The 25,351-nt window shown below is 44.6% G+C and overlaps 1 protein-coding gene across 1 annotated transcript; it reads right to left on the reverse strand.

Annotated features, from left to right (window-relative positions):
* Positions 1-11,839: 11,839 nt before the first annotated feature.
* LOC116974837 (cytohesin 1 interacting protein) lies at positions 11,840-23,920 on the reverse strand. Its single transcript, XM_033023475.1, has 9 exons — positions 23,712-23,920; positions 22,503-22,646; positions 21,398-21,447; positions 20,464-20,518; positions 19,307-19,409; positions 18,638-18,731; positions 16,353-16,419; positions 16,024-16,090; positions 11,840-12,975 (listed from the first exon to the last, which is right to left on the reverse strand). Exons 1-9 carry the CDS (start codon positions 23,829-23,831, stop codon positions 12,509-12,511), a joined length of 1,167 nt encoding a protein of 388 aa, XP_032879366.1. The 5' UTR covers positions 23,832-23,920; the 3' UTR covers positions 11,840-12,508.
* Positions 23,921-25,351: the final 1,431 nt, after the last annotated feature.

Here is a 25,351-nt window from a genome sequence, read left to right on the forward strand (position 1 = left end):
CCATCGTAAATCCATGCTGACTCTGACCGATCCTGCTATCCAAATGTGCCGCTATTTCATCTTTTATAATTGACTCCAGCATCTTCCCCACAACCGATATCGGGCTAACTGGTCTATAATTCCTTGTTTTCTCTCTCCTGCCTTTCTTAAAAAGTGGGATAACATTAGCTACCCTCCAATCCACAGGAACTGATCCAGAATCTATGGAACATTGGAAAATGATCACCAATGCGTCCACGATTTCTAGAGCCACTTCCTTAAATACCCTGGGATGCAGACCATCAGGCTCTGGGGATTTATCAGCCTTCAGTCCCATCAGTCTACCCAACACCATTTCCTGCCGAATGTGAATTTCCTTCAGTTCCTCCGTCACCCTAGATCCTCTGGCCACTAGTACATCAGCAAAATTGTTTGTGTCTTCCTTAGTGAAGACGGATCCGAAGTACCTGATCAACTCATCTGCCATTTCCTTGTTCCCCTATAATAAATTCACCTGTTTCGGACTTCAAGGGTCCAATTTTGGTCTTAACTAATTTTTTCCTCTTCACATACCTAAAGAAGCTTTTACTATCCAATCCTCTGGCTTCCCGCTCATCTTTGCTATCTTACACTTCTTCTCTTTTATTTTTATACTGTCCTTGACTTCCTTTGTCAACCACGATCGCCCCTTACACATATACAAGTATGTTTCTTTGTAAACGCGCAAAAATATTGTGACTGTGCATTTGTAGGCTATGCAAAAGAATTTCACTGTGCTGTGCATATGTGACAATAAAAAAAATAATTGAACCATTGAACATACGGCGTACACACACTAGGATGCAAGGATGCCTGGAAAGCATTGCCGGGGATGGTGGTGGAGGCAGATATGATAGTGGCATTTAAGAGGGTTTAGGATAGGTTCAAGAACAGCTTCTTCCCACCTTCCATCAGGCACTTGAACCACACTGCACAACACTAATCACAACACCCCAGCAACAAAGTACCATGGATCATGTAGAGTCTGCACTACGTAGATTGGTTTGGGCTGGTTACCTCATATTATTAATCATTTATTGTATTATTGATCACTGTGTACTTATTTGCTGTGTTAGAGCTTCAGCGTGCCTGTAAAGCTGCAGCTAGAATGAATATTGTTGTTCTGTTACCGATGCATATGACAATTAAACACTCTTGACTCTTGAGATGATGGATTTATCTGCTGAATATTTTATCTGCTGAATATAAAAGAAACAAAAAGAGGAAGACTGACTGAACTTTATTGCCTTCCATCACGGTGATCACTGTGGTGGATGTTTATGTTAAGTTCTATCGTTCTTTTAATTGTATTGTGTTCTTTTAATTGTATGGCTGCATGGTAACTCAAATATCACTGTACCTTAATTGGTGCATGTGACAATAAATGTGAATTTGAATTTGAATTTTAGTTGAGTGTATTAAGACCTTGGGATTCGAGAATTCTCACTACTTCTGAAGTGTGTGCACACAGGTTTCTTAATCTTAAATGAAATTTAGTTTAGTTTAGAGATGCAATGTGGAAACAGGCCCTTCGGCCCACCGAGTCTTTGCTGACAAACGATTACCTGTACACCAGTTCTATGTTATCCCAGTTTCGCATCCAACACACTAGGGACAATTTACCAAAGTCAATTAACCTACAAAACTGCACGTCCTTGGAGTGTGGGAGGAAACCCGAGCACCCGGAGTTAACTCATGCGGTCACAGTGAGAATGTACAAACTCCATACAGACAGCACCAATAGTCAGGGGTGAACCAGGATATCTGGCGCTGTAAGGCAGCAACTCCACCTGTGGCCACTGTGCCACCCTAAATCCAATAGGAATGTGCAGACGTATATATGTATGAAACGAGAAGAGTTCATAATGCACATTGTTTATTCAAGGCCCTTCCCAACACTGCCTCTCTGGAGGCTTCTGCAGGTATTTGTGTTTCTTACCTGGATGGCAAGTAGAATAGAAATTCTTAAGGGGACGAAGAACGTAAAATTAATAATTATTGTTCACTACTAATAATACACTGATCTTCAGATAGCCCAAGATGTATTACACTTTAGACTTTAAAGATACAGCGTGGAAACAGGCCCTTCGGCCCACTGAGTCTGTGCCAACAAGTGATCACCCTGCACACAAGCACTATCCTACACACTGGAGACAATTTACAATTTCCAAAAGCCAATTAACCTACGAACCGGTACGCCTTTGGAGTGTAGGAGGAAACCGGAGCACCTAGAATATACAAATTCCGTACAGACAGCAGCCGCAGTCAGGATCGAACCCGGGTCTCTGGCGCTGTGAGGCAGCAACTCTATTGCTGCGTCACTATGCCGCGATAGAGTTCATTTGTCCTTGACATTAACTAATGCACTCTATTGAGTGCACGTGATTCAGACATTTAATGCACATTTAGTTAACTTTAATTAAACAAATAACATTAAGTTCTAAAGGATGTTTACAGTAATTCCAAACCTTGCAACACCCTTTGTAAAGGTTAGACCAACAAGGATATATCTGCGGCATTAACTTCTGCATCAAATTGACCCTTGAAATGTTCACGATTGTTTCTGCCTGCTCCTGCCCCACAGAATTCGTCTCCAAATACCTTCCTATCTCTCCCTTGTCCAGTCCCTTCTGACCAACATCCGAGGCACCTCACATACTCTTCAACTCTGCAACAACTTTCAGTTTCCAGGCCCCTATTACTTCATCTTCACCATGGACGCCCAATCCCTCTGCACCTACTTCCCCCACCAGGAAGGTCTCAAGGCCCTCTGGTTCTTTCTTGAATAAAGATCCAATCAGTTTCGTTCATCCCATCAGTTCCCACTGTATCTCATGAGAAGTGGCGACGCTGTGAAACGGCTGCGGCTCGCCTGCAGTCTGTCTGTTTTTACTTTTTTTGTGTTGTTTTTTTTGTCTAGTTCAGTTAAACTTTTGGTTATTAGGTGGTGTTATGTGTGTGGGGGGGAGGGCTGAAACAGGGCTTTCTGTCTCTCCCTTCGGGGGAATGCGACTTTTTTGTCGTATCCCCCTTCTCTTCCCCCGCCTGAGCTGAGGCCTAATGGCGGAGCTGGCGGCCTCCAACCTGCGACCGACCTCGAGGCTCCGGAGGTAGAGCCAGCCAGGACTTACCAACGCGAGGCTGGCCATCTTCGAGCTGCGGCAACGTTCCGGCAGCAGCACGACTCGGCGCTCCGGTGAAGGCGGACGGCGCGGGGCTGAGACACTCCTGTGTGGGCGGCCCGGCTACCGGCTGGAAGGTGCTCCCATGTGGGCGGCCTGGGTCCCGGCTGGAAGGCGCTCCCGTGTGGGCGGCCCGGCTCTCGGCTGGAATGCGCTCTCGTGTGGGCAGCGCGGTGCGGGGCTGAGACGCTCTCGTGTGGGCGGCCCGGTGCGGGGCTGAGACGGTGCTCCGGTGGCTGAGGCGGCGTTATGGCGGCGGCGACCTGAATCCGGGGCTCGGCCGCGGGCCAGTGGACGACATCGTCGGGAGCTCGCAGGTCACAGGCTGGTGCCTGTTTTCCGGAGCTCCCGTGGCAACAGCTGCGTCCGCTGGACTGGAGGGCGGCAGCTTCGACCACCCCCGGGCTGCGGAGCTTGAACCGCGGGACTGACTTACCATCGCCCGGTGGGGTATCGCCTCAGCGCAGAGGGAGAAGAGGAGGGAAGAGACAGTAACTCTAAGACTTTTGCCTCCATCACAGTGAGGAGGTGCTTGGTGAACTCACTGTGGTGGATGTTAATTTGTGTTTATTGTGTGTTGTTATTATTACATGTATGGCTGCAGGCAACAGCATTTCGTTCAGACCGAAAGGTCTGAATGACAAATAAAGGATTCAATTCAATTCAATTCCACTTTTTTAAGTCATCTTTTTGTGATATTAAAATATGAAAATGGCTTGATTGTTATCACGCAAAGTCTTTTCGCCAACTGGATAGCACGCAAGAAAAAAGCTTTTCACTGTACCTCAGTACATGTGTCAAAAATAAACAAAAAATAACACTGTACAAAAAAAATTTAGCACGGGCTAGAATAATCTCCTGTGTAGTTATTCACTTTATACACAGTAAACAAACTACTGTACAACATTAAACAGAAATGTGGATGCTTATCACATTGAACAGTTTACTGAAAAGATCAGGTTGCATTGTGGCAATCAAATTGAGAAAGATAGACACAAAATGCTGGAGTTACCAGCGGGTCAGGCAGCATCTCTGGAGAAAATGAGTAGGTTTCGGATCGAGACCCTTCTTCACTCCCACGCTCCACAGACTTACAGGTTTGGGATTAATTTGCTTCGGAAAGATTGTAAATTGTCCCTAGTGTGTAGGATAGTGCTAGTGTACAGCGGTCGCTGGTCAGCACAGACACAGTGGGCCAAAGGGCCTGTTTCAATGCTGATTCTCTAAAACTGATAAAACTAATCTAAAAATTAGGCTCATTGTTGCTTGATCTAACCTTTGGACATTTCTCAATTTTGTTGAAAAATGTTCTTGTCCCAAGATCACTATTTACATTGTGCCACATTTACCAATGAAGTATGTAGACTTGATAGAAGTACATAAAAGCATACGAGGTATATAGTGCATAGATTTAAGAGATGCGTAGACAAGATAGACAGTCATATAGGGTATTTCCTGGGTAGAAATGTCATAGACTTGAGGGCACAGCTTTTTGGTGAGGGGGCAAAGTTGAATGGAGATGTGCAAGGTGTGTATTTTACACTGAGGACAATGGGTGCCTGGAACAAGCTGCCAGAGGTAGTGGAGGCAGACATGATCGTGGCTTTTCAGAGGCTTTTAGATAGGCGCATGGATATGCAGAGAATGGAGGGATATGGATCATGTGCAGGCAGAGATTAGTTTATCCTAGCATCGTGTTCTTCATGGTTATTGTGGGCTGAAGGGCCTGTTCCCGTGCCATGTATTCTATGTTGTATGTCCCATGTTACATGTGCCAGTTATAAGGTTCAGTTTTAAAATGGGTTTCTTGTTTTTTCTTCTTTTTCCATGGAAACAAGGTTGATCTAAGTCTTCATATTGCAAATAAAAAAACCTACACTTGAGAAAGAAACCCATGCTCACCACATCCTGTTTTCAATTGAGAATACATACCACGTCCTAATTCAAACGACAGAACTGCGGTGAGAATTTAAGTGCCTTCAAAAATTGTTAATGAAGCCAAAAGAAAACTACGTAAATGATAGATATTCGTAAGAAAACACAAAATAATGTAAACTTGCAGTTTTCAGACAGCATTTGTGACCCGAGGAAGTTTGGGATCATAGTTTACTGTAGATTAATGACCTTCAAGCAAATCATTTCTGACAAATGTTCATTAGTGGAAAACACTATTTTATTATTTAGAGTCATAGAGCTATGCAGCATAAACAGAGGCCTCACAGCCCACCTTGTCCATGCTGACCAAGTTGGCATATTGGATAGTCCCTTTTGCCTGTATTTGACCCATGGCCTGTCCATATATCTGTACAAATCTCTTTCAAGGGTGCATGGATAAGAAAGGTTTAGAGATATGGACCAAACGTGGGCACGTGGGACCAGCATAAATGGAGCATCGTGGTCGGCATGGGCGAGTTGGGCCGAAGGGCCTGTTTCTGTGCCGCATGACTCTAAAAGTCATAGCTGTATCTGCTTTTATAATTTCCCCTGACAGGATACTACCCTCCAAGTGAAAAAGATGCAGAAGGTCCCTATTAAATCTTTCCCCTCTCTCCTTAAGCCAGTGGCCTCTGGTTTTAGAATCCTCATCCCTGTGGAAACGACTGTGAGCGTTCACTTTTTCCATGCCCCTCCTGATCTTGTACACCACAATAAGGCCATCTCTCAGCTTCTTAAGACATCAAACAAAACACTCTCAGTCTCTCCCTATAACAAGTTCATAAGCCAGGTGGCAAGATGGCACAATAGTAAAGTTGCTGCCTTACAGCGCCAGAGACCCAAGTTCGATCCTGACTATGGGTGCTGTCTGTGTGGAGTTTGCACGTTTTCCCTGTGACCACCTGAGTTATCTACGGGTGTTCCGGTTTCCTTCCACACTCCAAAGATATACAGAGTTGTACCCTAATTGACTTGGCAACATTGTAAAATTATCCCTAGTGTGCGTAGGATAGTGTTAATGTGTGGGGATTGCTGTTCGGTGTGGACTCAGTGGCTGAAGGGCCTATTTTCACGATGTATCTCTAAACTAAACTGAAAAGCCCAGGTAACATTCTGGTGAATCTCTTCTGCACCCTTTCTAACTTAATGGCATCCTTCCATTGAACTGATTTGCTATATGGTCCCATTAGAATGAACTCTGAAATAGATCACCACTGTAAATCCAAACATTCTTTGTTAAATTTGCTGTTTAAAATATCATTTGAGATGACAATTAGCTTCTTTATACATCAAGTTGTTATTCCATTTTGATAGATTGGTCTCAGAGCAAGTATTTCTGAATGTGGTGTAAAATATGCTGGCAGGTTATATAAATGATCTTATCTTTTCGACCAATTTAATGGTGGCTGAAACTATATTTGCTCATGTTTTGCTAACAATGTCATATGACATTAGAATTTCACACTATTTGTTAGAAGCAACAAGAAGTGGCACCATTTATAAATGAAAATACACTGCTTAAATGCAAACTGAAATAGTAATGATGAACAAGAGTATTTAGTTTAGTTAGTTTACTTTCATGTCCCAAGGTACAGTGAAAATCTTTTTGTTGTGTGCTATCCAGTCAGTGGAAAGATTATACATGATTACAATCAAACCGTCCACAGTGTACAGATAGAGGATAAAGGAAATAAAATATAGTACAAGATAAAGTTTAGTAAAGTCCGATTAAAGATAATCGAAGGGTCTCCAATGAGATGGATGGGAGGTCAGGACTGCTCTCCAGTTTGGGAAAGGATGGTTCAACTGTCCCTGAATCCGGAGGTGTGCGTTTCCACACTTCTGTGCCTCTTGCCTGATGGGAGAGGGGAGAAGAGGGAGTGACCAGAGTGAAACTTTCCCTTGATTATGCTAGTGGCCTTGTCGAGGCAACATGAACTGTAGATAGTCAATGGAAAGAGAGGTTGGTTTTTGTGATGGTCTGGGCTGTGTCCTGCACACTCCTAGCCCATTACTACAATAGGTTTCATCGGCCATCTAACTCAGGTTATTAGGAGAGGCAAGTGAGGAGATTGCTGGGGTCTTGATAAGACCATAACTCATCCGAGCAGAATTAGGCCATTCTCCCCAGAGAGTCTACTCTGCCATTTAATCATGGCTGATCTCTTTTCCTCTCTACTCCGTTCTCCTGCCTTCTCCCAATAACCTTTGACAATGTCCAATGTCCCCATTGAGGTAGGTGGGAAGATCGGACAATACTCTAGCTTATGGAAGGACCATTCAGAAACCTGATAACAGAGGGGAACAGTGCTGCAGCGGTAAAGCCACTGCCTTACAGCACCAGAGACCTGGGTTTGATCCTGACTATGGGTGCTGTCTGTACGGAGTTTGTACATTCTCCCTGTGACTGCGTGAGTTTTCTCCCAGTGCTCTGGCTCCTTCCCACATCCCAAAAACATGCAGGTTTGTAGGTTAATTGTCTTCTGCAAAATTGTCCCAAGGATGGAGGATAGAACTAGTGTATGGGTGATCATTGGTCGGTGTGGACTCGGTGGGCCGAAGGGACCCGTTTCCACACTGGTTCTCTAAAGTATGCTAAATTAAAAGAGAAAAATACCATAGTGCAGAATATAGTTTCTCAGCACTGTAGCACTGTTCCAGAGAAAATGTCCAATGTCCGCAATGTGGTAGGTTGGAAGATCGGAGAGTACCGTAGCCAATGGAAGGGCCGTTGAGAAGCCTGATAACAGAGGGGAAGAAGCTGTTCCTGAGTCTGGTGACATGCTCGTTCAAGCTTCTGTATCTTCTGGCTGATGGGAGCAGGGAACAGGGAGCAGGAATGACCGGGGAGGGAAAGATCCTTGTTCATTGCTTATTCCCTGTTTGCCCCTTGTAATTTGCCCCGATGAAACTCTTCACATTTTCAACCTCCAAGAGCAATTATTCTGCATGCTCTCCCAAACATTGAGACTGACAAATATATTAGTTTTGGAATTCCTTTGATTGGCTACTCATACCCTAAACAGATGAAGAAATTTCAGAATATTGCCAGTGTCTATACTCTTACCATATTTTGTTAACCATTTCCTCTGATACATGACTACATTTGACAAAAGTGTGCTTCATGAAAGTCCCTATTCATGTAAAGGTGCCTTTTAGGTTTTCACTTTCTATTCACTAAAGAAAATATGTACCTTGTCTGTAGGTTTGGTCTGAAGAAGGGTCCTGACCCAAAACATCACCAATCCATTCCCTCTGGCCCACTGAGTTCCTCCAGCACTTTGTGTTTTGCTCAAGATTTCAAATCTGAAGTTCTTTGTGTCTCTTGTGATTCTGTTACTCTTCTGAGTGCTGCCCACGCCGACCATTGATCACCCGTCCACACTAGTTCTATGTAATCCCACTTCCTCTCTCATTCACTACGTACTAGGGGCAATTTACAGAGGCCAATTAGCCTACAAACCCCCACGTCTGGGATGTGGGAGGAAACCAGAGGAAACCTACGTGGTCACAGGGAGAAGATGTACACTCCACACAGACAGCACCCGAGAAGTCAAAAATGCAGGTTGATGACAATATCTTGAGAATATAATACGAATGAGAAATCACAACAGTGTTGGGGATAAATCCCAACTGGAAATATCCAGCCCAGCACTCCAATGGCCAGGACTTTTGCTAGGTTTAGGTTTATTATTGTCACGTGTATCGAGGTATTGTGAAAAGCTTTGTTTTGCATGCTAACCAGTCAGATCAGAAATACTATACATAAATACAATCAAGTAAAACATTACAATAGATAGAGCAAAGGAGAAGATACACAATTCTCAGCATTGTAGTGCATCAGTTCCATAGACTGTCCAATGTCCACAATGGGGTAGAGATGAATCGGACAGTGCCCTAGCTTATGGAAGGACCGTTCAGAAACCTGATAACAGAGGGGAGGACGCTGCTCGTAGTCTGGTGGTGCGCATTTTCAAGCTTCTGTACCTTCTGCTGTATGGATCAGTGAGACGAAGGAATGACCAGGGTGGGACAAGTCTTTGATTATGTTGGCTGCTTTTCCAAGGCAGGGTGAGGTGTAGATGGAGTCAATAGTGGGAAGTCTGGTCTGAGTGATGGACTGGGCTATGTTCACAACTCTCTGCATTTACATGAACTCTTCAAAAAAAAAAACTAGCAACAGGCACAGAAACTTTGAGACTTGCAGAATGATTATTATGAATGACTTTTTTGTGCAAAGCAGTTCCCAGGTATTTTTTACTCATCTAACTTCTAGATGATCCAGAGCAAAACAGTATATTTACAATGTCGACAACTTTAATGTCATATGCAACACCTGACTTTGCAATAAGAGCATTTCACTTACGAGCACTTTTAAACTCACACAGTCCAAAAAATGGTCCCCACCTGAAACATCGCATGTCCATTTCCTTCCACAGATGCTACCTGACCTGTTGAATTATTCCAGCACTTTGTGACCAACTTATTTTTTTCCCTCTAAGAGTTTTCTCTCTGAGTGCCTGTAGTTCACAGAATATAGTTCTGAAGACACACGGAATCGCAGATGCTCAAAATTTCAGCATCAGCAATATCCTTGCTGATAGTCAGTGTTTTGTTAGTAATTAAGAATTGGACATCCTATCCAGATGAGGCAGTGAGCCATCAAAGCATCGATAATGTTTCAAACACCGAATACCTCAAAACAAACTCTTTCCCCTTCCCCCCCCTTCCCCCTATATTCCTTCCTCAAGCATTACATTTTGTGCATCTTCTGACCTTATCTCCTTATCTCAAACTTATCTCAAACTTTTGCATCTCTGGCCTTTGTCCAATCATCTGCCAATCAATGCCTCCCCACTCCTCATCTGTATCCACCTATCATTCGCCAGGCTTTGACGTGACCCCCACCCCTCTTCCAGCTTTCTCCCCCCTACCTGTAATCAGTCTGAAGAAAGGTCCTGACCTGAAACATCACCTATCCATGTTCTCCAGAGATGCTGCCTGACACTATGAGTTACTCCAGCACTCTGTCTTTTTTTGTAAGCAGCTTCTGCAGTTTCTTGTGTCCAGTGATTATACAAATTACAAACAATATATTGTTGCTAGAGTACAAATTGACAATGAAGACAATTACTCCTATTTTAATTGACCTTCTGATATCTTTGTGAACTCCTTCAATTTACCCTAACCTATTTAGTTTAATTTAGAAATAACATTACGGCCCACTACGTTAGTGCTGACCAATGATTACCCATACACTAGTTCAATCCTAGGGACAATTTATAGAAGCCAATTAACCTACAAAACCACACACATCTTTGTAATGTGGGAGAAAACCAGAGCACCCGGAGAAACCCCACACGGACACTGAGGGAACGTACAAATACCATATAGACAACACCCATAGTCAGGATCAGACCCAGGTCTCTGGCGCTTGTGAGGCAGCAGCTCTACACCGCGCCACTGTGCCACTATCTGGATAATTTACTCATACTTTCATTCTCAGGCACATTGATATAGTCAGGTTATCTAAGTAACCATTCACCCTTAAGCCCCTGTCCCACTTTCCCGAGTTACACATGAATTCTCCCTAGTTTTCCCCTTGATTCAAACTCGGAGATGCCGGCCGTAGGTACTCGGGGCTATTTTGTTTACTCGTGGACATTTTTCAACATGCTGAAAAAACTTACCTGATGCCCCGAGTACCTACGGCTGGCATTACGAGCCGCTATGAAATATCTACTGACTCCTACGGACTCGCTATGGACATTCTCCGAGTTTGAATCAAGGGGAAAACTCGGGAGAATTCGTGAGTAGCTCGGGAAAGTGGGACAGGGGCTTCAGTTTAGCGTAGTTATTCACAAGATCGCTAAATAAAATGTTTTAAGGTTCTGAAAGGAGTGTGGTGAATCGGTGGAATTCATTACCACAGATGGCTGTGGCGGCCAAGTCATTGGGTATTTTTAAGGGGCAATTTGGCAGATTCTTGATTACGGGTGTTAGGGGTTTTGAGGAGAAGGCAGGAAAATGGGGTTGAGAGGGAAGCATAGATCAGCCATGATTGAATGGCAGAGTAGACTTCATGAGCCAAATGTCCTAATTATGCTCCTATAACTTATGAACATAAAACTGATTGTTATTTGAAAAGGGATGTTTGCAAATTGCTCATGTTAACCTTGCTCTTTATTGTATACTTTTGACAATGAGACAAAACATTTTAAAGATAATTACATGTAAATGATGCTCAACAGTATATTTACGGTAAGGCTTGTTCAGTGCTTATTGTTTGTAGACAAAAGGGTCCTGGTACATATAACATTGTGTTATGGAGCCATAAAATGAAATAACAACGTTTCACCTTTATAGAGGGGCAGGTATACCAAACTGTCTTAAAAAAACGCACCAAGGCCATTTCAAGTCAAGCCGAGTTACCCGTCTTATGTACAACTTGGCTTTACAATAAGATTTATTCCCATATCACCTCATGGAAACAAGAAAAACAAGAGGTGGAGAAATGCTGTTGGGGAAGGGGTCGAACACAAGGAACTACAGATGCCGGTTGACAATAAAAAGACACAAAGTGCTGGAGTAACTCCGCGGGTCAGGCAGCATCTCTGGAGAACATGGATAGGTGATGTTTTAGGTCGGGGCCCTTGTTCAGACTGACCTCACCTATTATGCCACTTTTACATCATCTACCCATGTTCTCCAGAAATGCTGCCTGACCCGCTGAGTTCCCCCTGCACTATGTGTCTTTTTTAGTTAATCAGCATCTGCAGTTTCTTATCATTTATATTTCATGGAAGACGTTTCGAGTCGTAATGTTTAGATAAAATCTAGTTTGATGTCCAGATGAAATCTAGATCCTATGTGAAATAGTGCAATGATTTAGAGTTTAGAAGGATGAGGGGACCCCTAATTGAAATTTACCAAATAGTGAAAAGCTTGGGTAGAGTGGATGGGGAGAGGATGCTTCCACTAGTGGGAGAGTCCAGGACCAGAGGGCATAGCCTCAGAATAAAAGCACATAACTTTAGAAAGGAGATGAGGAGGCTGATATTTAGCCTGATATTCTTTAGGTGGATCTGTGGAATTCATTTCTACAGGTGGCTGTGGAGGCCAAGTCATTGGGTATTTTTAAAACGGAGATTGATAGGTTCTTGATTAGTAAGGGCGTCATTGGTTACGGGGAGAAGGCAGGAGAATGAGGTTGAGAGGGAAAGATGGATCAGCCATGAATGAATGATGGAGCAGACTTGATGGACTAATTCTGCTCCTACGACTTATGAACTTATTTAATGCCATCGTTCCTATTGCTTCTTAATGCTACTTTGAAGCCAACACGATCGCTGTTGCACGATTAATGTGCAGATCTACAAGTGACTCTCATCCTCCTCATCGGCCCTGTTTAAACCTGGAATGAACTTCATGAGGCGCTTCCTGACGCTGGGCCTCCTGCTCTTGCGAGAAATCGTCCCGTAGCCTCCGTTGACGTCCCACGACGGTGAGGCCATGCTGCTGCTGCTGCTGCTGCTCGTCATGCTGATGCTCCGGCTCCGACTCAGCTGGCTCTTGGGCGCAAACATCTCTGCCTCCCTATGGAAGACGCAATCTTCGTCCATGCTGCTGCGCCTGCGGTGGTCCCCAGTGACTAAGTCATCATGCATGCCGGGCTGGAAAACTCGATCCTCACTGTCATCAGTCATGAGGCTCAGCTGACTCCGACAGCTACTGTCACTGGAGAACCTCTCCTTCTTTTGTGCCGTTGACCCGAATAAAACCGTATCATCAAACAGAAAAGAGTTGGAAGACTCTGTGAGATTATTGTTCCTCAGGAATCCTAAAGAATTGAAACAATGTATGGACATATACATTATTGAAAGCAGTCTGTGTTCCTTCACACAATTAATAATCACAATAATCACAATTTAAAGTTCCAAGTGCTTTCAAAATATGTGTTTAGTTTAGAGATACAACATGGAAACAGGCCCTTCAGCTCAACGATTCCATGCCAACCATTGTAAACCTCAACTGCGGAACATACCATGTCAACACTGATATAATGATTGAATTGAAAGATACAGCATGGAAAGAGGCCCTTCTGCCCAATTGTCCAAACTGACCAAGGTGCCCCATCTAAGCTATTCCCATTTGCCTGGCATATCCTTCCAAGCTCTTTGTGTTTAGTAAACCACATCTGTGGACCATAACGTACTGCTACAACACCGTACATACTTACATCTGTTTTGGGACATGTGTCAATAAAACATTCTCGACTTTTGAATTGGAGGATGCAGCATGGGAGCAGGCCCTTCGGTCCACCGAGGCCACCGTGTGCGGACGTGGCTTCAAAGAACGAGAAGCCAAAGCAAAGAAGTGGAAGCCAAATAACTGAATGGAAACTAAGCCGAAACGTCAAATAACCAAAAATGTATGAAGCCGAAACGCCAACTAGCCGAAAGAGTTGGACGCCTAAAAGCAAACTAACCGAAAGGGCGGGACGCCTAAAAGCAAACTCACCGAAAGGCCGTTCTGCCGAAACGCCAACTCACCGAAAGGTTGCGTCGCCTACAAGTCAACTCACCGAATGGCCGCTCTGCTGAAAAGTCAAATAACGGACAATGACGTCGCCGGGGGGGTGGGACTTGTCAGCGATTGGTTCAGACCCCTGCCTCCATCACATCACTGGCCGGTGGAGACGGGAGGGTGGGGGTCATTTTCCCACACAAGCCATAGGTGACTGGGCACTCTGAACCCGAGCATCAAGTTGTAAGCGGCCGAAGGAGCGCATCCCTTGGGACAGCCCCTACTCTCCCAAGGCCACGGCCGCCCCTGCCTCGTCTCCCCCGTGCGGCCGCACTGTGACGGGTTGTGTGTCGATCGGATGATGGCGACGGACGATTGATTGCTGCCGGAGGTCACATCCCATGATATCCGGCGGTCTGGATTAATGCGCCGGATCGGCTGCCGAGCCAGAATCACCCCCGAAACACCTCCAGCAATGAGCTGGATATTCCCGCTGTCAAAGAGCGGCAGCGGCGGCGGTCACCTGCCGCCTCTGACCAACTTGCAGCAGCAACGCCAGCGGCAGATCGTGTTGGTGAAGAGTTCGCACAGTGGGTGAGTGCGGCGCTCTGCTGCTGGGTGGCATCGGCCCCGCTATCCCCCCCCTGGAAGGAATCGCCATCACCGTCACCGCTATCCATCCCCCCACTTAATTAACCAGGATCCTGAATGTAAGAACCATTTCCACATGTAACATTTTTGTTTTTAAATCAGTAACTCTTTTTTGAGTTTTAATGCCGACCCCCTCCTGTGGGAAGGGCTTGCGGCAGCTGGTTTCATTGTGCCTTCATTGTTGGTAGGTGCTGATCTTTCACCTCTGCTCCACCCAGCGCTGCCGACACACAGCCCGTCACAGTGCGGCCGCATGGGGGAGACGAGGCGGAGGGCGGTCGTGGCCGTGGGCGAGTGGGGGCTGTCCCGAGGGATGCGCTCCTTTGGCCACTTACAACTTGGTGCTCGGGTTCAGAGTGCCCAGTCACCTATGGCTTGTGTGGGAAAATGATGTGATGGACACGGGGGTCTGGACCAATCGCTGACAAGTCACGCCCCCCCTCCCCCCCCCCCCCCCGGCGACGTCATGTCCGTTATTTGACTTTTCAGCTGAGCGGCTAATCGGTGAGTTGGGTTGTAGTTGACGCAGCCTTTCGGTGAGTGGGCATTTTGGCAGAACGGCTTTTCGGTGAATTTTCTTTTAGGCGTCCCACCCTTTTGGTTAGTTGGCATTTCGGCTTCATACGCTTTCGGTTATTTGGCGTTTCGGTTTTGTTTCCGTTCGGTTAATTAGCTTCCACTTCTTTGCTTCGGCTTCTCGTCCTTCGATGCCACATCCAGGTACCGAGGCCACACTGACTGTTTTCTCTGGAATGTCGGAGACTGAGGGAAGACCTGACAGAATTGTATAAAATGAAGATATGCATGGGCAGGGTCAGAACCTATTTTCCCCACGGTGGAAATATGAAAGACAAGAATGCATAGTTTTAAGGTGAGAAATACAAAATTTGAAGGAGATGTGCGGGCAAGTTTTATTTTTACATAGAGAGTGGTGGATGCCTAGAATGCGCTGGCAGGGATGATGATGGTGGAGGTGAACAAGACAGGGGAATTTAAGCAGCTTTTAGGTAGGCACATTTCTAGATTAGTCAAGATGTCAATGGTTACAGGGGAAGTCAGGAGAATAAGGTTGAGAGGGAAAGGTCAATAGCACTCACACATCCCATAGGGGCAGCACAGTGGCACAGCGGTAGAGTTGCTGCCTTACAGAGCCGGAGACCTGCGTTCAATCTTGACTATGGGTGCTGTCTGTATGAGGTTTGTATGTTCTCCCTGTGACCGCATGGGTTTCCTCCGGGTGCTTCGGTTTCATCCCACATTCCAAAGACGTACAGGTTTGAGGTTAATTGGCTTCAGTAAAATTGTAAGTTGTCCCTAGTGTGTAGGATAGTGTTTGTGTGCGGGGATCACTGGTCGGCACGGGCTCAGTGGGCCGAAGGGACTGTTTCCGCGCAGTATCTCTAAACTAAACTAAACCAGTAATTTATAAATGACTGGAAAGAAATTACATTGTAAGTGTGGTTTGATGAAGCATTTCTCGACATATTTGTACCTTGTAGACGTCGCGATCTTTAATGCACAAGTTTGCATTCTCAGTATTTCAGGTGAAATCCCAGTACTGAGATCCCCTATCTTGAACACAAACTCATCAGAAACAAAACTACCAAGAATTTTGACCCACATTATTCTCATTTTTTACTTTAAGTATCTCATGATATAAAAAGGTTTCAATGCCCATTTAAAATTTGTGCTGCAGTTAGTAGGAACTCACCATGAACAAGGCGTTGTTCCTGCAATAAAAGCGATTTGTACTCCACCCATTTCTCTTGAAGAGTTTTCTGTGAGACACCGGAAGATAGTGTTAATAAATGCTAAATATATACTGTGAGGATTTCATGCAATATAGTAGAAAGCAAAACAAAAGTGATCCTTCAGTCAAATATATCTACAAATAGATTCACTTGCATTCACTCAACTTGCTCTTTGAGTTTTAAAGGAAAATTAGTTTGCATGGTTTTGCATAAAGAATTTGCCGTATTAACTATTTGCACATATTTTTTTTATAACTGCTAATATATGGAAAAACATTGAAAAATATACCTTTAAAATGTAGAGTCTTGTTTCAAGTTCACTTCTTTTTACAGAGTTTTTGTTCATAGTCAGAAGGCTGCAAGGAGATAGAATGTTCAAGTGTGAATACTGAAACCATTATCCTATGCAATCTTGCGCTTAGAGGATATGCACCTCTAACCACCATTGACGTCCATGCCTACCGATGTACATTCTACAGGATGTACTGCGTCAATGAGCCACCATACCTCAAGAGTCCCTTTACCGTGAAGAAAAATTAAGGGCAGAAACTTGAAGTGTACACCATCACATTCAAGAAGCTCAATGCACTCACAAACAGCTTCTTCCCCTCTGTTATCAGCCTTCTGAACAGTCCTTCCATAAGCCAGGGTACTGTCTGATTCACCTCTACCCCATTGGTGTCATTGGACTTTGTCTCTGGAACTGATGCGCCACAATGCTGAGAACTATGAGCGGCACGGTGGCACAGTGGGTAGGGCTGCTGCCTTGCAGCACCAGAGACCCTGGTTCGATCCTGACCTCGGGTGCTATCTGTACGGAATTTTTTATGTTCTCCCAGTGACCGCGTGGGTTTCCTCTGGGTGCTCCGGTTTCCTCCCACATCCCAAGACGTGCAGGTTTGTAGGTTAATTGGCCTTTGTTAATAAACTAAACTCAAACTATGGCTCCAAGTACAGATTGTTGTAATTGAATTTGTTGTATCTAGTATTGCTCCAAAACAATTGCACAATTATAACTACTGTAGCAGTTCATCAGCATGATTAGTCATAAGCAAAGTTTTCCGTGAACAGTTCATGTAATATATAACCATATAACCATATAACAATTACAGCACGGAAACAGGCCATCTCGACCCTTCTAGTCCGTGCCGAACACGTATTCTCCCCTAGTCCCATATACCTGCGCTCAGATCATAACCCTCCATTCCTTTCCCGTCCATATAACTATCCAATTTATTTTTAAATGATAAAAACGAACCTGCCTCCACCACCTTCACTGGAAGCTCATTCCACACAGCCACTACTCTCTGAGTAAAGAAGTTCCCCCTCATGTTACCCCCAAACTTCTGTCCCTTAATTCTCAAGTCATGTCCCCTTGTTTGAATCTTCCCTACTCTCAGTGGGAAAAGCTTATCCACGTCAACTCTGTCTATCCCTCTCATCATAATATCATGCATTTATACCTATGACAAATACTCTGCTGCGTTGCCAATTGCAGAATGAGGTGTGAAACTAAATGTGGATGAGACACATCCAGAGAGGGTGGCACAGTGGCAGAGTTGCTTCTTTACAACGCCAGAGACCCAGGTTTAATCCTGACCTCGGGTGCTGTCTGTGCGGAGTTTGTACGTTCTCCCCGTGAACTGCGTGGGATTTCTCTGGGTGCTCTGGTTTCCTCCTACTCTCCAAAGACTTGCGGGTTTGTAGGTTAATTGGCTTGGCAGAATTGTAAATACTCCTTAGTGGGTAGGATAGTGTTAGTGTGTGGGAATGCTGGCCGGTGCAGACTCGGTGGGACGAAGGGCCTGTTTCTGTGCTGTATCTCTAAACTAAATTAATGGGATGTGAAACCAAATGTGGATGAGACTAATCAAGAGAAGGTAACCCACTGGAATTATCACATATGGAATTATGAAGTGTATCCTTCAGAAAGATTTAAGAAAAACATGAGGGGTAATTGTTTTACACAAGGGGTGGTGGGTGTTTGCAACGAGGAGGAGGAAGTTGAGACAGGTACTATCACAACGTTCAAGAAACGTTTAGACAGGTACATGGGTAGGATAGGTTTAGAGGGATATGGGCCAAGCACAGGCAGGTGGGACTAGAGTACATGGGGCATGTTGGTTGGCATGGGCAAGTTGGGCCGAAGGGTCTGTTTCCACACTGTATGACTCTATGATTCTAAGACCAGCTTCTTCCCAACAACCATTAAGCTCTTGAACACAACCAACACCAACTAAACTAATAACAAGGAACTGCAAATGGTGACTTACCAAAAGAAAGATAGAAAATGCTGGAGTAACTCAGCGGATCAGGCAGCATCTCCATGTACTCCAGCGATGTTGCCTGACCCACCTAGTTACTCCAGCATTTTATGAACAGCTTTGGTTGCACTTAGGACTCTGGGGCTTTTAGTTTATTGAATATTGGGGCTTTTAATTTATTGAATATTGTTTTGTTTATTATGTTATCTATGTGCTGTGATTACCAGCCCGTTAAGCTGCTGCAAGTAAGGATTTCATTGTTCAGTTGTCGGTACATATGACATTTAGACACTTAACACGTGATCCTTACCTTAAAATATTGCCAGCTGACTTAATTAGGTTAACGATTTCTCGATGACAACAGCCTTCGGTGCTTGTTCCATTGATGTTAATCAGTATATCACCTATGATTGAAAAATAAAATGAGTTGCTGTCCAGTTTGCAGCGGTAGAAGCTCCCCGTGTGCCGCGCGCGGCCTGTTGGCAGGAAGCCGCTGAGCCGGCCCCTGACGACGACAGACGTGATGGACAAGGAGAAGGCTGGTAGGTGAGGGACAGGGGACTGGTCTACTGCGTCTTCGAGGTCGGCTGTACGAGGCACCCCCCTGGGGTACAAACACGGGATGGGCGAGGAGAGAGACGTGCGTTCGCTGATCGATCCACAAGTCCAAGGAAGGCGATGGCCGGAGGCCCTGGAGCAGCCTGGAGCTCGCCTGGTTCGGGCACTGCTCATAAGAACTGTAGTGTGGACGGGACTTGGGCCCAGTAGACTATTTTCTGAACACTTTGCTAATCTGGAGATCTGTATGGGAATACTGTACTGGGCTGTATGCAAGAAAAGAATTCCACCGTGCATTTGCACAAGTGACAATAATGCACCATTGAAGCATTGAGGAAACTGTTTAATGTGCTTCTTGTGATTATTGCGGACATGTGAGAGAGGCAAATCAAACGGACCAGGAGAGGAAGCGAATACATACCAGGCTTCAACCCTGCACAGCAAGACGGACTGTTCTCATGCACCTTGCAGACACAAGTGTACCTCTCTACCGTATTAACATTCCGCTGGTTCACTCCAAGGGTCTAAATAAGAGCAGAAAAAACATCATTGCACCGTGTCCTGAAAGTGGCAAGACAAGTATTCAGTTTCAGTTTAGTTTCTTGACACGTGTAACGAGGTACAGTGAAAAGCTTTTGTTACATGCTAACCAGTCAGCAGAAAGACAATACATGATTACAATTGATCTATTTACAGTGTATATACACATGATAAGGGAATAACGTTTAGTGCAAGGTAAATCCAGCAAAGACCGATCAAGGATAGTCTGAGGGTCACCAAAGAGGTAGATAGTAGTTCAGCACTGCTTTCTGGTTGTGGTAGGATGATTCAGTTGCCTGATAACAGCTGGGAAGAAAGCGTCTCTGAGTATACAGAGCGGTAAAAAGGGCATAAGGTGTGGTTACCTTCATAGGTCGGGGGGCATTGAATATAAGAGTCAGGAAGACAAGTTGCAGCTCTATTTTGGTTAGGCCTCATTTGGAGTATTGCATGCAGTTCTGATTACCCCATTACAGGAAGGATGTGGATGCTACAGAAGAGATTTACCAGATTTCGACCTAGATTAGAGGCTATTAACTATAAGGACAGGTAGGACAAAATTAGGTTGTTTTCTCTCGAACGTCAGAGGCTGACAGGAGACGTGATATAAATATATGAAATTATGAGAGGCAATTATTTGGGTGGACAGCCAGAACCTTTTTCCTCCAAGGTGGAAATATCAAAGACCAGAGGCAGAGCTTTAAGTGAGAAGAGCAAAGTTTAAAGGAGATATGCTGAGTAGGTTTTATTTACACAGACAATGTGGGTGCCTGTAATGCGTTGCCAAGGGTGGTGGTGGAGGCAGATACAATAATGGTGTTTAAGAGGCTTTTGTATGGGCACATGGATATGCATGGTATGGAGGGGAATGGATCACGTGCAGGCAGAGGAGATTAATTTAACTTGGTAAAATGTTTGACACAGACATTGTGGGATGAAGGGCCTGTTACTGTGCTGTACTGGTATTACAGGAACATTGCAAACACTTATCCTTCATTTTTATTAAATTTAATACAGGATGTGCAATAAATTCCTCACCTGAATCTCAAATCCAAAAGTTTCATTATCCTGTTTATTTATAACAATCATCGTTCTATTTGGGAAAAAAAAATGTTAATGTTTATTTTCATTTTACTAATTTCATTCTTTCAGAGTAAACTACAGTTGTGCAAATATTATACAAAAAAATTAAAAAGCAGAAAATGCTGGGAACCCTTATTTGTGGAAAGATAAATGGATTAATATTTCAGATTGATTTTATTTTGACCTGCAAAAAGGGACCTGTGTCTATTTCCACAGGGTCTGAAGAAGGGCCCCAACCTGAAATGTCACCTATTCCCTTTCTCCAGAGATGCTGCCTGACCCGCTGTGTTGCTTTAGCACTTCGTGTCTCTTTTTCCACAGAGGCTGCCTGACCTGCAGAATCTTTCCAGCATCTTTTGTTTTTGTTATTACAATGGCTCTCTGTGAAATATTTAATCTTTCCCTTGTATGCAAGGGACCACAGACACCTTAATAACCCATCATCACTTCTACAGCAACAAGTATCCACCCACGCACACACTATTTATAAGAAGTCAGGCACAAAGTGCTGGAGTAACTCAGCAGGTCAGGTCTGGAGAAAAGCCAGTCAGGGTGATTTTTTGGGTCCAAACCCTTCTTCTGAAAGTATAGAGTGTGGGGGGGTATTGGAGGTTGAAGAGTGGACCCCAAAATGGCCCATTGTTGGCTGGGGAAGAGGTGATAACAAGGGATACAAGGATGCAAACTGTGAAACTAGTAGGACAACAAGGGTGGAGAAAGGGGGGGGGGGGGGGGAATGCAGGGGTTACATACAATTATATTCATATTCATATATATTCACACTGACAGTACCAACACTCTTTCCCATACCAAACCAGCTTTTTTTTAAATTCAGATTTTTTTCTATATGATTATTATCACTAAACAATGAATTTAAAGTATATCTTACTTTTGACAATCTGAAGTATCTGCCAAAGGGTTTGATTTAGTCAAAGCAAGCTGTAAAAGAAGTAGTCAAAATTATTGTTATCTCCAATAACTTAAATTTTTATTATAGTGCCTGTATTTAACTGAATCTATTACACTTCATATCAAAACCAGACCAATGTTCATTTCACCAGAATCCCATTCATTCTGTATGCTGTAAGACTGCAGAAATCTTCCGTTTCGGGAGTTTATATTGATTTGGCAATGAGATAAATATGGAAACAAACGAAAACAATACTGAAAATGGGTAAACGTGAACTGCAGATGCGGGAATCTTGAGCAAAACACAAAGTGATGGAGGAACTCAGTGGGTCAGGTAGCACCTGTAGAGGAAATGGACAGACGTTTCAGGTCGGGAACCTTCTTCAGACATATATTTCCAAGCTAATGCTTTTCCATACCCTGTTTTAATCTTGTCACCTTTGCATTTCTGTGAAATTATTCTGCAAGGAACTCAATCAGATATTCAGAACTATGCTGTTGTGAAGAAGGGTCCCGACCCGAAAAGTTGCCTATCCATGTCCTCCAGAGACGTTGTCTGACCCACTGAGTTCCTCTAGCACTTTGTGCTATACTCAAGATTCCAGCATTTGCAATGCCTTCAGAACTTTATTTTTTGAACCACAATGCACTCATACGGAGATCTCTTGAAAAATAAAAATAATTTGGTCACAAAATTCTGGAGTAACTCAGTGGGTCAGGCAGCATCCATGTTCTCCAGAGATGCTGCCCGATCCACCGAGTTACTCCAGCACTTTGTGTCTTTTTTTGGTAAACCAGCATCTGCAGTTCCTTGTCTAACTGCATCTTAAGTCAGGACTAGAACCAAGATGGTTTATCTCGTGTGTAGAAAGGGACTGCAGATGTTAGTATATACAGAAGATAGACACAAAGGGTTGAAGGAACTCAGTGGGTCAGGCAAGGAGAGAAAGGATGGATGATGTTTCGGGTCGGGACCCTTCTTCAGTCTGAACCCATCCTTTTCCCCCAGAGATGCTGCCTGACCTGCTGAGTTACTCCAGCACTTTGTGTGTATCTGTGGTTCAGCCGTTGATTGAGTTGTTTACCTGTTTGTGCCTCCGTGGCAGAGTGCCCAAGACCTGGATCTGTCTGTTAGCAGTTCCTCCAAGGTGACTGCCGCTGGACCTCTCGGAATCGTAGCCGGGTGACATGGGACTCGTTGCCAAAGGGTTTGATTTAGTCAAAGCAAGCTGTAAAGGAAGTAGTCAAAATTATTGTTATCTCCAAAAACTTGAATTTTTATTAAAGTGCCTGTATTTAACTGAATCTATTACACTTCATATCAAAACCAGACCAATGTTCATTTCACCAAAATCCCATTCATTCTGTATGCTGTAAGACTGCAGAAATTTTCAGTTTCGGGAGTTTATATTAATTTGGCAATGACTTAAATACGGAAACAAACTAAAACAATACTGAAAATGGGTAAACGTGAACTGCAGATGCGGGAATCTTGAGCAAAACACAAAGTGATGGAGGAACTCAGTGGGTCAGGTGGCACCTGTGGAGGGAATGGACAGACGTTTCAGGTCGGGAGCCTTCTTCAGACATATATTTCTAAGCTAATGCTTTTCCATACCCTGTTTTAATCTTGTCACCTTTGCATTTCTGTTAACTTATTCTGCAAGGAACTCAATCAAATATTCAGAACTATGTTGTTGTGAAGAAGGGTTCTGACTCGAAAAGTTGCCTATCCATGTCCTCCAGAGATGTTGTCTGACCCACTGAGTTCCTCTAGCTCTTTGTGCTATACTCAAGATTCCAGCATTTGCAGAGCCTTCAGAACTTTATTCTTTGAACCACAATGCACTCATACAGAGATCTCTTGAAAAATAAAAATAATTTGGTCACAAAATTCTGGAGTAACTCAGTGGGTCAGGCAGCATCCATGTTCTCCAGAGATGTTGCCCAATCCACCGAGTTACTCCAGCACTTTGTGTCTTTTTTTTTTGTAAACCAGCATCTGCAGTTCTTTGTCTAACTGCATCTTAAGTCAGGACTAGAAACAAGATGGTTTATCTCGTGTGTAGAAAGGGACTGCAGAGGTTAGTATATACAGAAGATAGACACAAAGGGCTGAAGGAACTCAGCGGGTCAGGCAGCATCTCTGGAGAGAAAGGATGGATGATGTTTCGGGTCGGGACCCTTCTTCAGTCTGAACCCAGCCTTTCCCCCCCAGAGATGCTGCCTGACCTGCTGAGTTACTCCAGCACTTTGTGTGTATCTGTGGTTCAGCCGTTGATTGAATTGTTTACCTGTTTGTGCCTCCGAGGCAGAGTGCCAAAGACCTGGATCTGTCTGTTAGCAGTTCCTCCAAGGTGACTGCCGCTGGACGTCTCGGAATCGTAGCCGGGTGACATGGGACTCGTTGCCATGTAAGTCCTATTGTCATTCAGTGCAAAGAGCTCTCTCAAAATTGCTGCTTTAGCTTTCAGAACAACTCATTGCTGCAAACCTGTCTCCACCCAGTTGAGCAAAACTGAAATCGACCTCAACATAAGTGTCAGGTCGGAAATTTGAGTCATGTGATGAGTTTTGTGGGCATGTCAGTGCTACACCTCTGTCGTTTCTAGGGTGCACAGTGAAACATCTGAAGCCTTCTGCTAACTTTCTGCAAACCTCCTAGCTCAGGCACTCGCATAGTCCAAGCATTGGCAATTTAATCAAGGATTTAAGCACGGTTTGAAGCCTATCTTTGAAATCAGCACTCAGCAAAGTGTGCATTGCAGGACCACTCTAACGAAGTGCAGAGAGAAAAAAACTATTTCGAGGTAGTACTAAGAGATCAAAACCTCCCTTCTCTCTCTGCACCTGTGTTTCCTGGGGTGTTGGTCAATTAGGTTTAGTTTAATTTAGTTCAGTTGCGTGCTATCCAATCAAATCAAATCAAATCATACTATACATAGTACTATACATCCTATACATAGCACATACATTGGGGCAGCACAGTGGTAACCATATAACCATATAACAATTACAGCACGGAAACAGGCCATCTCGGCCCATCAAGTCCGTGCCGAACACTTACTCTCACCTAGTCCCATCTACCTGCACTCAGACCATAACCCTCCATTCCTTTTCCATCCATATACCTATCCAATTTATTTTTAAATGATAAAATCGAACCTGCCTCCACCACTTCCACTGGAAGCTCATTCCACACAGCTACTACTCTCTTAGTAAAGAAGTTCCCCCTCGTATTACCCCTAAACTTCTGTCCCTTAATTCTCAGCGTTAATTCTTAATGCGGTAGAGTTGCTGCCTTAAGGGCCTGTCCCACGAGCATGCGACAGCTAACGTGGTCCCTTGAGCCGTACGGCCTCGCGGTGCCGGTCCCACTTCGATCGCCGGAGCCGTATGGAGTTGTGCGGAACTGGTCCCGACATCGCGCGGGGCTCCGAAAAACTGACACTGTCCAGGAATTCCGCGCGGCAACAGCCTGCTGGCCCGCAGCCGCATTGAGGCCGTACGCACCGCCTCGACGGGCGTGCGCAGCGTCTCGACGCCGTACGCAGCATCTTGACGGCGTATGCCTAGCGCGAACTTCCCGCGGACTTCGCTCGAACTTCACGTCAACTCGTACGGGATCACTCGACCTCCGCGCGGCCCCCGCTTCCGGTTTGGTTGCGCTTGCCGCATGCAGTCGCATGCTCGTGGGACAGGCCCTTTACAGTGCCAGAGACCTGTGCTCGATTCTGACTACGGCTGGTGTCTGTATGGAGTTTTTGTACGATCTCCCTGTGGCCGCGTGGGATTCTCTGGGAGCTCCGATTTCCTACCACAAACCAAAGGCGTACAGATTTGTAGGTTAATTCACTTCAGTAAAATTTTCAAATTTCCCTTGTGTGTGGGATAGTGCTGGTGTACGGGTGATCGCTGGTCGGCGCAGACTCAG

This window comes from Amblyraja radiata, chromosome 7, assembly GCF_010909765.2.
Source record: "Amblyraja radiata isolate CabotCenter1 chromosome 7, sAmbRad1.1.pri, whole genome shotgun sequence".
Lineage (NCBI taxonomy): Eukaryota > Metazoa > Chordata > Chondrichthyes > Rajiformes > Rajidae > Amblyraja > Amblyraja radiata.